Source organism: Alexandromys fortis, unplaced genomic scaffold, assembly GCF_014885135.2.
Source record: "Alexandromys fortis isolate MF-2015 unplaced genomic scaffold, M_Fortis_MF-2015_v1.1 scaffold_11, whole genome shotgun sequence".
Classification (NCBI taxonomy): domain Eukaryota; kingdom Metazoa; phylum Chordata; class Mammalia; order Rodentia; family Cricetidae; genus Alexandromys; species Alexandromys fortis.
This window is the reverse complement of record NW_026067912.1, coordinates 14839022-14855570: the sequence shown is the minus strand read 5'-3', so window position 1 is coordinate 14855570 and position 16549 is coordinate 14839022. Positions and strand designations below refer to the sequence as shown.

The 16549-nt window shown below is 43.1% G+C and overlaps 1 protein-coding gene across 6 annotated transcripts in view; it reads left to right on the top strand.

Moving 5' to 3' along the window:
- The window catches only part of App (amyloid beta precursor protein), a 217788-nt gene that overhangs the window by 48953 nt on the left and 152286 nt on the right, over nucleotides 1-16549 (top strand). For all 6 annotated transcript variants that reach the window (XM_050138545.1, XM_050138546.1, XM_050138543.1 and 3 more), the window contains exon 2: nucleotides 5040-5207. In XM_050138545.1, coding sequence (XP_049994502.1) covers nucleotides 5040-5207 — 168 coding nt within the window. The remainder of the gene's footprint in view (nucleotides 1-5039; nucleotides 5208-16549) is intronic.

Genomic DNA, 16549 nt, shown 5'->3' with positions numbered 1-16549 from the left:
GAAAAATGGTTTGAGTAAACCTGTATGGACTGGTGAGGGACAGCAAGGCCCCCTTATCAGATGGTGCTGCTTTCCTCTTGGCTGGTGCTGAGGCTGTATTGCTTTTAGCAACCATCCTGTTGACAGATGCAGACGAGGATGCCCTGCGTTGTCTTGTGTTAATTAACAGGGCCAAGGATGTGTTGCTTCAAACCCAGGCTTTGTAGGTGGGCTACAGGAAGGACGGAGAGGCTTCTGGTTCAATCTGTGTGTTTGATCTAATTGTTCCAGTCATTACACCACAGCTGTTGATTTGGAAAATAATTTTCCATGACAAACGTGGTATTTTGTTTTAAGTAAACATTTATGAAAGGTAGCAAGATGTTATATAAAGCAATTTTTTTATATATAAATAGAAAGCAGTTCCCAGTGCAGTAATTTACTGTCATTTTGGAGGAACTAGAGTTTAAATTGAACTGAGCCCTGTGCTGGCTCAACTTTATGGAAATATGGTTGAAGCGTTTTCTGCATATTTACTTTTACAGTGAATAATTGTATCCGTTGCTTTTCTTGTTGCTGAGACAGTAGGGCTGGCCAAAACAGCCTAAGGAACGAAGAGTTGTCTTGACTCTGCATGAGGGGACCGTCCATCATGGTGGGGAAGTCCTGGCAGAAGGAGAACACACAGTAAGGAAAAAGGGAGAGATGAATGCTGGAGTCAGTGCATTTTCTCCTTTCCATTCTGCCTGTGACTGCAGTTCAGAGGATGATGCTGTCGGTGTTCAGGGTGGGTCTTCACTCTTTAAAACTGTGTAGGAAAGCACTCTTAGACACACCCTGAGGTATGTCTCCATAGAGATTCTAAGTCCAGTTGAGTTGATGATGAAGATTAACCACTATAATATTTGATGGAGGAAGGTCATTGGTTAAAAATAAAGAAACGGCTTGGCCCTGATAGGTAGAAAATTAGGTAGGCAGAGTAAACAGAACAGAATGCTGGGAGGAAGAGGAAGTGAGCTCAGAAACCATGCAGCTCCTCTCAGAGACGCCATACTCCCCTCTCCCGGGCAGACGTGATAGCTCTGCTCTCTGAGGCAGACGCACTCCATGAAGCAAGCCGCCAGGTCAGACATGCTGAATCTTTCCCGGTAAGACCGGTGCTACACAGTTTATTAGAGATGGGTTGATTGGGATATCAGAATTAGCCAGTAAGGGCTAAAGCTAATGGGCCAAGCAGTGTTTAAATGAATACAGTTTGTGTGTTGTTATTTCTGGGCATAAGCTAGTCAGGCGGCTGGGGTGCTGGGAACGCAGGCCTGCTGCTCCTATTACATCAGAATGGCGCCCAACATGGTGCGCCAGGTGAAGGCGTAAGTCACAAACAATGCCACACCAGTTTGGAATTATGATTAATAGGGTGGTATTTATTTAAAGGGGAAAAAACTTACAGATCACCATCCCAGACAACAGCCCTCTGCGCAACCAGGAAGGGAGTCTAGTCGCCCGCGGAGCAGGAAGTGAAGAGAGAGAGGAGAGGGAAGTGGCCGCTTTTTTAAAGGGAGAGAGACCACGGCCCAGTGGGCTGGTATCTCAGCAGCTATAGGCTGGAGGAGCAGAAGGACTTCCCGCAACAAATATTAAATTCCTTTGGGTAGAAAACCTGAGAAGAGAAAAAGCATATATTTTCTATTCTAAACCCCTGTATTATACAAGCAGATGACATTAAAATAACTGGGAAGGTAAGAGGAAGGATGACATAGAGAAGTGTGGAAGTTAGAAAAGGAAATTCAGGAACCAAGTTTAAGAAAATGAAGCAGAATTTATTAGATAGACTTAATTTTAAAAGGTAAGACCAGGTAACATGAGCAATTGTCCCATTTTTGACAAGGACTTGACTGCATTTAGCTCCTAGGTCTGCACAATACAAGGCCTATCACCAGGTAGTCATGGATGGGTTATGTTGGGAGTGCTCCTGAGGCCCAGCACCTCTCTGTTGAAATATTGGTAACTGATGGATTGCAGGAGAAGGGGAGACAAGAAGACAGTCATTATTTGTATCAGTGACTGAGCCCAACAGGCTAACATGGGTCGTTCTGACCATGGCTATATTGATAGTTCTGGTTAATTAAAAATCAATGGGGAATAAAGCAAAAAGACATGCATGTGGAGAAAGGACATACAGAGTGGAAGGGGCGTGGTGGAAGTGTGAGGGAGATAAGAGAGAGTGTGTCTTAGGGTTTCTATTGCTGTGAAGAGACACTGTGACCACGGCAACTCTTATAAAGAAAGGTATTCAATTGGGGCTGGCTTACAGTTCAGAGACTTAGTCCATTATCATCATGGTAGGAAGCTTGGTGGCATGCAAGCAGACATGATGCTGTCAAGGAGCCAAGAGTTCTACAACTGATTTGTCAGGAAGAGAGTGACATTGGGACCTGGCTTGAGCATTTGAAATCTCAAAACCCACCCCCAATGACACACTTCTGCCAACAAGGCCACACCTACTCCAATGAGGCTACACCTCCTAATAATGCCAGTCCCTGGTAACCAAACATTCAAGTCTATGAGCCTATGGGACTGTTCCTATTCAAACTACCACAGGGTTGAGAGAAAACAGAACATATCACATACATGTGTAAAAGTGCCAGAGAACAAATTCAGTCAATTAAAAAATAAACAACATAAAAAAACCCAACCAAACGAAAATAAAAACAAAACATAACCCAATCTGGAAACACTTCTTCCAGGACAAGCTAGGATTGTCTGGCCCTGCTTAAGGCTTTGATCCCTGGTGTACAGCATCTGCTAGTGTTGTTCTTTTGTAATTCTGCATCTTCTGAAATGTGAAGGCCTCTAAGATAAAAGAGAAAAAGAATGCTTAGGTGGTGGCACACGCCTTGAATCCCAGCATTTGGGAGGCAGAGACAGGTAGACTTCTGTGAGTTCAAAGTCAGACTGGTCACCATAGCCCTTCCTTTCACGAGTTCAGCCCAGAGTCCCCTCATTTGCTGTTGTTTTGTTAAAGACACGAATCCTCTGTTGTGGGCAGACAAGACGGCAGATGGGCAAATGCTTGGCCCTGTCACATCTGTGGATAGAAATGTCTTCAACTGAAATCTCTCCACCCAGGCAGTTTGACTTTTTTTTTTCTTTTCTCTTTCTCTTCCCTCACTAGTTTTTGGGATTAACTCAGGAATCACCCAGGAAGGGGCTGTGGGAGTGGCTGCTGGGGGAAGTAGAGTCTATCTGGGGTACAGCTCAGTTTCCTCATCAGGGCTCTCACTGGGGAGGAATTACATTGGTTCTTCATTTGGTTCTTTGGTTTCTAGTAATTCTTTTTCTGGATTTAGTTTTCATCTCTGGCAGACCTTTTGGATGGGGTAGGACGGATTTTAGCGCTCCAATTTTCCCATAATAAATTTTATTTTTTTCCCCTAACTAGGCAGAATGGTACAGTTGTGATTCTAGCAATGAAGGCTGAAGGCCCGAAAGATCAGAAGATAGGAACGGTCTGAGCTCATAGTAAATTCTGTCTACTCTTTATCTAAGGAAGTTGGGGCGGGGGAGGACCGCCTGTGAACAGAAGGACTCTAATACAGAAAGCACACTTTTCAAAGTCTTCTGAAATGGCAGATTGCCTGTAGCGGTCAAAGCCAAGGCCTGTTCCAAATTTGCTAGGGCAGATGCTCTGCTGAGCTCTGGATGAGATGTTGTTTACTTGCTTCGTGATAGGGGCCATGGGGCACGAGCACTCTGTCCTAGTGAGCCAAGACAGGGCTGGGACTGTAGCGCAGTTGGTAAAGTGCTTAGATGGACTATGATTTACATCCTACTCCCAAAACTAAGTTAAAGAAAAAAAAAATAGCTATGTATGAGCCCTTGTAATCCCGGTGCTGGAACAGCTGAGATAGGCAAATTCCTGGGGTTTTCTGAACGGCCAGAGCAGCCTGCTTAGCCAGGTTTCAACCAACAAGAGATCCTGTCTCAAAGACAGGTGGATGGTGCCTGAAATGTAATGTCTGAGGTTGGCCTCTGTCTTGCACTCACATATGCATGCATCAGCATGCACACATGTGCACACACACACACATGTGCATACACACACATGCACACACAGTGCATACACAAGTACACACATGCACATATGTGCGCATACACACACTTGCACACAGACATGCACACACACAGACATGCCCATACACACACATACTATATCTTAAAGACGGGTGGGACGGTGCCTGAAGAGTAATGTCTAAGTTTGGCCTCTGGCCTGCACTCGTATATGCATGCATAGGTAGGCGTGCGCGTGCATGCACACACACACACACACACATGCACACACACACACACACACACACCCCATCTTAAAGACAGGTGGACAGAGCCTGAAGTGTAATGTCTGAGTTTGGCTTCTGGCCTGCACTCACACATGCATGCATAGGCAGGCATGTGCGCACACACACACACACACACACACACACACACACACACTACTGGAGGAAAGTAATGATAACAGTGACTAACAAGGACTGCCCTGGGGAAACCTGGTGGGATGGTCTGTGTATTGTTACATTCCCGAATGGTTGATTCTCCAGTGTAATCTTCTAATAAAAACTAAGGTACAAGCTGGGCGTGGTGGGCGGCACATGCCTATAATCTCATCACTCAGGAGGCAGAGGCAGGTGGATCTCTGAGTTTGGGACCAGCCTGGTCTCCAGAGTGAGTTACAAGACATAGAGAGACCCTGTCTCAAAACAAGCGAAAACGCCCTTGGATACAGCCACTTGCTCAGCAGTGAGGCGCACTGTTAACACCTTGTTGTCAGGGCTGAGAAGTGGCACATAGTGTCACCTCCAGGCCTGGTCATCAAGGAGGAACTGACTCCATTCTGTGTGAGTAACTGTGGATTATGAGAATGTGAATTCTTCCACAGGGGTTATATTTATTTTAGAAACCGCTCTTTATTATTAGAACCTTTCAAGAGATATCCCACAATTTTCTGTGGGGGAAAAAAAATGAAAGGATCTTTTGAATGAACTAGGAATTATTTATTCTTTTAGGTGCCCACTGATGGCAATGCCGGGCTGCTGGCAGAACCCCAGATCGCCATGTTCTGCGGCAAGCTCAACATGCACATGAACGTGCAGAACGGAAAGTGGGAATCAGACCCATCAGGGACCAAAACATGCATCGGCACCAAGGAGGGCATCCTGCAGTACTGCCAAGAGGTAAGGCCCGTACGGTTGACATTTGTTCTTGCTGGGTCACATGTATTCATTAAAAATATTAATTATGATATTTTATATTTATGTTCTCTCCTGTAGTAAAAATCTTGGTTTCTAATGATCCACTATATAATTAATATGTTTATTTACTTTACCCTACAGTTTTTACAATTACAAATTATGCTGTTATGATCAATAAACTGGGTAAAATTTAAGTTTTCTTAGTGTAATGTGTTCTACTGTGGCTGTGCAATTAGGGAAGCATTTTGGCTAAAAATGCTATAAATAATTTTTTTTCTGTTCAAAAACTTTGATATATTTTAGTTGATTTATAACTGCTGGTTTTTTCTTTCTTTTTTGATTTATTTTTATTTTATGTTCATTGGTGTTTTGCCATGGATCCCTTGGAACTGGAGTTACAGACAGTTGTGAACTGCCATGTGGGTGCTAGGAATTAAACCAGGGACTTCTAGAGGAGCAATCAGTGCTCTTAACCACTAAGCCATCTCTCCAGCCCCCTGTTAATATTTTCTAATTTTTCTCTTTTAATATTGTGTCTTTGAAATAAACATTCAAACTGATACTAAAAATTATACTAACAGATCACTTCTACTTTATCCCTTGTTGATACTCTTTTTAAAAATAATAATTTTAGGGGCTGGAGAGATGGCTCAGTGGTTAAGAGCATTGCTTGCTCTTCCAGAGGTCCTGAGTTCAATTCCCAGCAACCACATGGTGGCTCACAACCATCTGTAATGAGGTCTGGCGCACTCTTCTGGCCTGCAGACATACACACAGACAGAACATTGCATACATAATAAATAAATGAATTAATAAAAAATAATCATAATTTTATTTCATGTATATAATGTTTTGCCTATGTTGCATCTATGCACCACGTCTAAGGCTGGTACCCCAGAAGGCATCAGAATAGGTTGTCATATTTCTTGGAACTGGAGTTACCAAACAAAGGACAGTTGTGAATCACTGTATGGGGACAGCAGCAGAGACTGGGGTTTTCTTACCTTAAATGCTTGGGCTAAGAGTATTTTGGATTTCATAGGATTTGAAATATTTGAATGTTCACAATGAGTTGCTTTGTGAATGAGCCCCAAGTGAATACAAAATTCTTACCTCTTTCCTGTGTGCATTACACACGCTGCCCAAAGGTTGTTATATGTAGTAATTGCAGTGTTCCTCCATTTGGGCTGCAGATCAGATGGAAATCTTCTGAAATAAATTCAGAGCAGTTCTCAAGAACTGTGTCTGCTTTTGGAACGTTTCAGATTTCATAAGTTTGGGCTAGAGATGCTCAGTTCCCACTCACTTTTCCTTTTCCACTAGCTGTGTTGAAATAATCAACAGTTGCCCACCCCTCGTCCTACAGTTTGTGCTCTACGGCCTTAGAAGTTCTCCCTCTGTCTAGCTACCTCTCTGAACTCTTTTAACTGTCTACCCCAGCTCCCAAAGTGCAAGTAACTATTATTGATGGTGGAAGTCACAAAATAATCCCACACTAGTTCAGAATTATGGATAATAATGGATTATTTATTTAGGGGAGACTTACAGATCACTGTCCTTGATAGCAGTTCTCCGCACGAATGGGGAATAGGAACAGAGTCTAGCAGCCAGAAGTGAGAGCTGGAATCAAGAGAGAGAGAGAGCATGTGCACACACTTTACAGCTGCATTTATAGTATAAGAGGCCACACCCAAGTGGGCTGGTGTCTTAAAGTCTATTTGCTGAAGGAGCAGAAGGAATGTTGTAAGGAACCACTTGTTCATCCCAGCCTCCCAGAACCAAAATGATCACACAGTAACCATATTAATTAAATCTCTGCATGGTCCATTAGCTCTAGCTTCTTATTGGCTAACTCTTACATCTTAACTTAGCCCATTTCTATTAATCTGTGCATCACCACGAGGCCGTGGCCTACCAGCAAAGTTTCAGCACATCTATCTCTGGTGAGCCCTGACTCTACCCTTCTTTCTCCCGGTGTTCGGTTCAGTCCTCCCCACCTACTTAAGCTTTGCCTTATCAACAGGTCAAGGCAGTTTCTTTATCCGTTAATGGTATCACAGCACACAGAGGGGACTGCCACGTCAAAGGAGCTCCCACAGTATACTATTCCAATAGATTTTTAAGAAAGGCTGAGAGGCACACTCAGTTCATGTTGTAGACTTCTGTCCTTTTCTGGTGAGTGGCTGCTGGTACCCAGATTTGGTCAAATAACCACATGTTATTAAACCTTTGACATTAGAGAGCTCAGTGATGCCTGAGTAGCTTTGTTTTCTGTTTTTGTCTGTGGTTTGTGCGATGCTGGGCCAGAGTCCCTCTTCCCACTCCAGACTGCCTGCTTATGGGCAGCCATGGGAGAGAAGAGAAGCAGGGTAGAGCGCTTGGGCCTTATTTTTCTCACCATCTTCAGTCCGTTGGGTAAGAAGCAGCTAAACTGTGAGGCGTTTTGAGTCACTTTTAAATGAATCTGGTTTGCATTCTATAATAATGAAAAGTCTCTGAGTCTTTTTATTGACTTAATTTTTGAAGAAGAGTAAAGCCTGGGTTTGAATTTCAGACAAACCTACATATAGAAAACTCCAAATACCTTGCCCTCCAGTCCATGAGATGGAGTCTTCAATCCCCAGGCTTTATCTGTGTGGTGGCACCAACCAGATGTGCAGCTGGAACACTTGAGATGTAGCCAGTCAATTGTGTGTGCTGCTAAGAGAAATGCCACATTTCAGAAATTTAACATTAATAAAAACCTAAAATACAGATTTCATTTTGAAATGACTATGTTGTAGGTACCTATTAAGTATGTCATAAGGATGGTACAATGAAATTAAATAGGATTAAAGATGAATTCACCCCTTTATCCTTTTTTTTTTATAAGATGAGAAGGAAATTTAAATGTACACTGACAATTTGTATGTAGTGTTCTTGCTTTGTCCCATGCCAGAGTGACGGGGCTGTGATCAGTGCACGATCCTGTCATCCGGGAAACAAGAGGCAAGTAGGGTCGAGGAGTCCCAACAGATTGTCCCTCATAAATTTCCTGGAGGTTTGACTCAGATCTCTCTGAAGCCTTTGAATCACAGCGTTCAAACCGGCTGTGGTGGCTCACTGATGTAATCCCTACACTTGTAAGGCTGAGCCTTAGCTATACAGTGAGATCTTGTCTCAATAGAACAAAGGAGGGGGATAGAGAGGGGACTTAGCAGTTTAGTGCACTTGCTGCTCTTTCAGAAGATGCGGGTTCAATTCCGGGCACCCACGTGGTGGTTCAGAACCATGGATACCAGGAGACCCGATACCCTTCTGTTTACTGCTTGAGCAGCAGGCAAACATGCAGTACACATACATATATGCAAAAAAAATACGTATGCTGTAGAATAAGTAATGTAAAAAGAATCTTTAAAAGTAACAAAATATTCTTATTAAAAATATTTCAATGCATGGAGATGATGTAAGAACCAATAATTCTGCCTTCCTCTCTGAAACACCCACCTTTGGATGCCAAGGGTGCCCTCCACATAGACTGTCTTCTTACGAGGGCCATGATCCATGGTTTTAGTGGCTCTAAAGACTGGCAGGGCAGAGGTGATGATGTCATCACCTGCAACCCCTCTGTTTTTCTTGTTAACAAAGCACCCACCCCTGGGCCAAGTGTTTGTCCCTTTTACCCACTTAGTGACGCCTCTGGTAAGGAGCCTGGGGAATAGACTTAGGGGAACTGCAGCATTTACGGGGAGAAAGAGAAAGCTATGAAGTGGCCAGAGACAGGATGAGAACTAGCATGGTGAGACCGCGAGTATGGTCAAAACAGAGAGTGATTGAAATATCATAAATAAGGTCCATTTGTGCCTGCCGTCCAAAATGGCCATGTGCCCGTTCTTGAAGGGAGAGGAGTGTGAGCTTCTAGAAGTGGTCCAGGTTCACTTGAGTCAACGTCTTAGCATGCATGTTTCACTTGCATGACCGTGAATAGGAATCATGTGGCATAATTTCCATGCGACAGGAAATTGGTGTTACTTACACTGTCGAGTATCAGTGTCTCTGCCCATAGGACTATACAGTCACCATTCAGCATCAAGTCAGTCACAGAAATGTATCCCCCCCAAATCAAATCATCTTTCTTCCGCTATCTTAGGATCTGGACAGCCACATCTATCTGCGTTTTGCTGTCAGAATACCTCCTCTTTCTAGGCAGGTTTGCTGTCTTTCCTTCTTTTCTTCCTTATTTTTTTCAGAATATTTGTTTTGACAAGTATAAGGACATCACTGATAGTAGAGACAGGTCGAAATGCAGTAGTTGCTGCAAGAATGGCGTGAATAAGTGGTGAAGATAAATGGGTAACTCAAGAAAAGACCGAGGCAGAGAGCTTGAGGCGAGCCAGGGCAAGGGAAATATTTTTGCTTCTATTGTTCCATTTTAATTTGTTTGTTGGCATTATTTTTAAAATGAGGACAACTTGAACCAAAGGAAGCTGAAGCAAAATCATAGGAAGAGTTGCTCTCCGTCCTAAAACTCAGGTGACTGCATTGGAGGAGGATAAGTATTGCATTATACACAGCTGTGCGTCCCAGTACTTGGGAGGCTAAGGCAAGAGGGTTACAACTTAGAAGTCAGACTTGGCAACATAGTAAAATTCTGTGTCCAAGGAGGGAGGAGGGTGAGCCAGAAGAACCAAAGGTAAAAGGAGACTCCCATTAGTTGAGTCTGGAGAGTTTTGGAAACTGCAAAGAATGGTCTCTAAGAAAGGGTTAACAACGTAGTTTCTATTGCCCAGTGACAGATCCTACTGAACAGCTTCTGTATGTGAAGAGGGTTTTGTCTCACTCAGGGGAAAAGTCCTGCAGTGACGGCGACTTCCAAAGCCAAGGAGGCAGGACTGAGGACCGAGACCTAGAATTTACCGAGTCATAGTTCTCTTGTGAATGCTGTTTTTTGTCCTGTTTACTCTTTTTTCCGTGCTAAAAATGGGTACCCCTTGGGGCTTAGGAAGGTGGAAAGCTGGCAGCCATGCTTCTGGGAATGACATCCCAACTTTGTTTTGCTGTTATCCATTGTAATTCCAGAGGGGAGGGATTCTGAGTGGCTTCATGTTGACCACACAGGAACTTGGCACCTGTACCAGAGTACTTACTCATGTGGCTGTGTGGTCTGGCAGCCCACAAGGCCTAGAAGAGTGGCTGCTAACAGTAGACAGAGGAATACACAGGGCCAAGCAGAATGACTTCCACGACCCTGTGTACAGTGGCTACGGACTGGGGCAGTTATTTTGGCTGGAGTGCTGGCTGGGATCCACCCTGGGTCTTGACTTTAAGTAGCACTGGGAAGAAGGAATCGTGGGTGGAGATGATCGCTCAGGACTTTTATTGGAGTTAGACATTGCGACAAGATTCCTTATTGGTGTCTTAGGGTCTCCCTGCCACTCCCCACATTGTAGCTCTCCTGTTATTTGTAATGAATAGCTTTCATATATAGATCTGAATTTTTGTGTGTGTTGCTAGAACACATTTCTTTTGCCTTTATTCCTCCTTTAACTCCACGTTTATATTTTAAATGGCATTGATTGATTTGTTGCTTGAAATGAGAAGGCAAATAATAGTCTTAACAGTTTTCTACATCCTCTGCTTACCATTTTGTTAAATTATAATATTTTTGTATTTTTTTAAGTTATAATCTTAAGGTCTGTTCTGTTGCAATAATTCCCATGTATAGGTTCTTTTCAATGGACTTGTTTACAGCCAATCTTTTCACCAACATTCTAATTCCTATTTTACTTATTAGGTCATTACCATTATCATTATTTTGATTGCCTTTGCCTTACTTAGTCATTGCCAATGAGTTTGCTTAGTACCATAAAGTTGGTCTTTTATTGCCATCCATCATTGCACAGATTTCTTTAAAATATTATGGAAAGACCTGGGGAGATGGCTTGAAAAGTAAATTGCGTGGAAAATTCTACCCCCAGAACTCAATGTAGAAAAGCTAAGTGTGGAGCACAAATGGAATCCATTTTTGGAGAGTTTGAGACAGGCAGCTGGTCAGCCATCTTTCTTGGAGTGTTCAAGGCTAGTGAGAAACCCTATCTCAAGGGGAAAAAATAATAGCTGTGTGGCACCTGATGATTGACACCTGAAGCTGTCCTTTGGCCATCACCCACACATGGACATATGTATATATGCAACACACACACACACATACACACACACTCACTCACAAACCATCCCTACTCATTACCAATAACATGGCTAAATATTTATTGGTATTTTTCTCTTAATAATGGTGAATTTATTTTATGTATGTACTCTAATCTCTGTGACTAAAGTACAGATGTTTTAGAATCAGTCTGCTGAGTCAGGGAGGTAGCTGTTAGCAATTTGAGCTTAGGGTAGACAGGTGAAGCTGGACTCATGACTCTGAGACCTTGTTTTGAACTTTTGCTAAACCAAATCAACTTTCCTACTAAATATGTTTTTGCTTTTGCTTTTTAAAGATGCATTTAACCATTGACTGGTGCTTAGCACAGTGTAGTGTTTTAATATTGATTCTTTGATGGGTGTCTTAGGTTTTCTACTGCTGGGAAGAGACACCATGACCAAGGCAACTCTTTAAAGGAAAACATTTAATTAGGGCTGTCTTACAGTTTCAGAGGATGTGTCTACTGTCTTCATGGCAGTAAACATGGCAGCTGGCAGGCAGATGTGGTACTCGAGAGGACTGAGAGTTCTATATCTTGATCCTCAGAAAACAAAAGGGGACACTCTGTACGGGGTGTTACTTGAAAATGTATAAAACTTCAAAACCCACCTACCTCCACATTGACATACTTCTCCACCAAGCCAACATCTACTTCAACAAAGCCACACCTCTTAACTGTGTCATTCCCTGTGGGCCAAGCATTCAAACACAAATCTATGGGGATCATACCTATTTAGACCACCACAATGGGGAATTAGCTAGTCCATGTCCTTTGTTCTGTCTTATTCCGCTTGACTTATATTTCCTGCCATTGATTTACTTTGAAAATTTTTAGTAGTGGCATTTTTTTTTTTTTTTTTTTTGTCCATTTGGTTCAATTGGTGCGCTTCTTGACCTATCCTTGATCAAGGGCAAGACTCAGGAGAAACAACAATAATTGAATATTTTACTTCTATTCTTAGCTACATATAAGACCTTGTGAAGTTTGATCGAGAAAATAGTTTTGACAGTATGGTCTAATTTGCATGCTTGTTTTAGCCATGTGTTTATCCGGCCTTCCAAATGTTTGGTACCTATATATTCCCTTCTGTTTCCTAGTATGGTAGTTAGCAGTTTTTCTTCTACACAGACAATGTTGAAGTACATGGCCCTCCTTCACTTTTAGTTACGCTTTCTATTAATTCCATGTAGATTTTTCCTTTATTCCTGATCAAGTGTGTATTGAACACTGTTAACCAGCTAAATGGTTCTGTGTTGCCATAGTTCATAGGTAAGGCCAGCCATTTTGGATAGGGTTTGGAAATGAGTCATTCAGAAATGACTAGCTAGCATTGATGACAGCAAGAGGGTGGAGTCCTCTGAGTGGTATTGATGCCCTTATAGAAAGAAAGACCAGAGAGCCAGATCTCTTGACTTGCTCATACAAAGAAGACCTGTGAAAATTCAGTGAGAAAACAGAAAAAAATAGCCCTCTGTAGCACCCATGATACCTTTGGTCTTGTCACCTTCCAGAACTATGTGTGACAAAATACATTTCCAGTGTTTAAGTTGCCCTGGGTGTGTGTGGTATTTCGCTGTAGCACTTTGGCCAGGACCCCATTATGCCTCCTGTAGGCACAGGTACTAGAGACCTATGGTGCTGCAGAGAGTGACATTTTGAGAGGCCATGATTCATAAAACCTTTTATCTGGCAACCTGAAGCATGCTGGTCATCATTTGATAATGCTTATGGATGACTTTTGCTCGCATGAGACTGGAGTGGGATGGGCAGAAGCATCCTTGTCTATCCTGAGGGAGCCCACCCCCCAACAGTGGCGCCTGTGGCTCCCTTCTTCCAAGGAGCCATTTCTTTCCACTGTTAACAGTTTTAAAGTTTTTAGACAGGAGTCTGGGGAATGTACAGCTTTGGCCTCATTTTCTTGAGTCAGTGAAGATGCAAAGCTCTATGATAGACCTACAGCAGTAGAGAGGAAAATACAGTGTCACTTTCAATGCTCGGGTTAGCCACAAGAACAAATGATCATAGTAGACCTGCAGTTATCTTCTGGGACTTTTCTCTGGTCTATACTAGAAGCAAAGAGCACTGAATTTATGGAAAAACAAACAAAAAACAGAACCAACAACTTGACTGTAACTTCATAAATCACTTATAATTAGTTTAACTACAGAAAAACAGCCATTTGCCCTAATAGGCTATTGGAGAGATTTGGCTGAAGAAATGTCTAAATATCAAGCCTCAGAGAAACAAGTCTTACGTATTTTCTATTTATGGATCCTCCACATTTCAGAGTTACGTGGAATCATGTCTACCTGTCTGACCCGACAGTGGAAGCAGTGTCTAGAGGGTCAAAGGGAACTGAGTGTGTGAGAACTTACGCATCCAAGTGTGTGTACAGTCAATGTGCACATTTAGAAACGTAAAACCCTTAAAAATAAAAGAGATCAAAGCTTGGGGGGTGTTATCCCCTTGGAAAAACATTAAAGCTTAAGAACAACAACAACAACAAAAAAAAACTTGCTAGGTTTCATTGTCCTCCTTTTTGGTGAAATGAGATTTTTGGAAAACATTGTTTTGCTTACCCCACAGGCTTCAGGGTGTGAGGAGGAAAGGAGAAAAAGGGCTTCAGTTCTTATCTGAAGACTTTATTCCTTCCCATTCAGTCCAGGCAAACTTGGCCAGTGTGACCAGAGACCACCAAGGATAGGATTTTGTGTCAACTCTTGCCTTTCCTGGCTGACAAGGAGTGTGAAGACACACAGTTCCATCAAGTTGAGAAGGAAATCTAGAAAATGGAGATGGTGGGATATAGCATAGAGGGTCATGACGGGGGGGTGTGGAGACTCGGGGTCTAAATTTCAGCTTAGCGGGAGCCATGGGATGTGTTAGGACGAGTACTTTGTGGTAGGACTTTTCAGTAAAGTAGTGTGTTCTCACTGGTCGTCTGACTGGGGAGAGAATTCAAGTCACAAATGAGGGTGGGAAAATCGGTGTGGAAGGTCATTCATGCTCTGTGCTCTGTTAGTGGCCCCGTGGTACAGTACAGGAGGTATATGTGATTCAGGGCAATCTGGGAACAATGTCTGTCCTGTCTCAAGAGTGTGTCCTAACTTCATAACTGGGGCAGACAGATGGTATAAAAGCCAATTGTTGAGAGTTACATTAGAAATCATATGTGACCTCAATCTCACTCTGTCCCGCTCTGGTCCTCAGCGTGCAGAATTCCTGCTAGACAAGACTACTTTCTGGAGGTACTGTTGGCTCTGGGATCACCCACACGGAAGCAGCCTCGGGAGGCTGCTGAGGATGGGAAAAGTTTCAGTGTGGATGGATGCCATTGACTTTGCTTATCGCCTCTACTATTAGATTATGGGCACTTTCTCTCGTGTTCCTTAAGTAAGTTCTTTTCCACTGCTAACGATTATCTGTGATTTCTTTAACCTTGTTCCTCTGAATGAGCAGTTGTTTTGTCTGTGATTAACAGGTAACAAATACAGCACTGAGTGCAGGAACAAAAGCTTGAACTGGGCGTGGTGGTGCACACCTTTATCTCAAACATTGGGGAGGCAGAGGCAGGTGGGTCTCTAGGATTTCGAGGCCATCCTGGTCTACAGAGCCAGTCCCAGGACAGCCAAGGAAACAAACACAGCAAACAAACAAACAAAAAAGCTCGATATGTGAATTTAACACAGCTATTTCCCGTTCCCTAAATTTCTATTCTAGAATTTATCATATAACCAAATATGGGATTCCGAGGAAGGGTTATTTCTCTCTTAGTTCGTCTGTAATATGGAAAAAAAATTGTTGAAAGACTAAACAGATTGTTCTTATCTTTCTTGTCAATCTCAGATCTTTCAGGGTTGTCCTACTTGGCTTTCTGCTGCTGTGATAAACAGCGGAGCCCAAGGCAACTTGGCACGTAAAAGATTTATTTCAGTGTACAGTTCACACTCCATCCGTGAGAGAAACCAAGGCAGGAATCTAGACGCAGGAACTGAAGCAGAGGCCATCGCGGGGCACTGATACTGCTTGGCTTGTGTCCAGCTATCTTTTCTATGCAGCCCAGGCCCACCTGCTTAGGGATGGTACTGCCCACAGTGCGCAGGGTCCTTCTGTATCAGCTGACAACGAAGACAATGGCCACAGACATGCCCGCAGCCAGTGTGATGGAGACACATTTCAGTGGAAGTTCCCTCTCCTCGAGTTCTTACCAGCTGACTATGGCAGGAGTGTACCTGTTGTGTTGGTCTTCCAGCTTTGCCAGCTCAGAACTGACCCCAAATCATAAGCACACAATGATTATAGTGTTGCCATTTAAAAGATCTAAGAATTCCTATTAAGTGGGACAGTTTTTGAATAGACAGATCATACTTTCTGTATATGAGTTATGGGTATGTGTTGTTCATGTAGTGGTCTGTTTAGATTCAAGGATTGCTTGGGACTTCGGGCTAAAAGAGATGAGGTCAATCTAAATATTGTAAAATAAAAAAATATAGCAAGAGTGTGTGTATGTCTTTGTTTGCCTTCTGTTGCTGTGTTATATAACACTGACTGTATCCAACTATGGGAAGAAAAGGTTTATTTCATGTTACACTCCCAGGTCACACACACTCGGTTACTGAGGGAAGTCAGAGCAGGAACTCCAACAGGACCTGAAGCAGAAACCATGGAGTATCACTGCTTACTGGCCTGATCCCCATGGCTACTGCTCAGTCACCTTTCTGTACAACCCAGGACCTCCTACCCAAGGGTTGCACCACCCACATCAACCAGCCATCAAGACAGTTCCCCATACGAACATAGGTCAGATCTGGACAATCCCTCCACTGAGTCTCGCTCCTCCCTCGTGACTCTTGGTCGTGTCAAGTTGACAGTAAGAACTAACAGAGAGAAAACTAACGTATGAACTAGGCAACGTGTGCACAGCTACCGTTTGTACACATCTGTTTCTGTGTGCTGCCTTGCGTGTTTGGCGTCCCCTATTTGCTTTTCCTTTGAGCCCTTTGGAAATGCAATAGCATGCCAGCCAAGCAAAGCTCCTTCACATTTACCAGCACCAAGTGGGAATGTGGGGCTATAACAACATGTTAATATGCAGTGTCAGAAGCAGAATCGGGTCAGATTGTTGGGAATCGCACT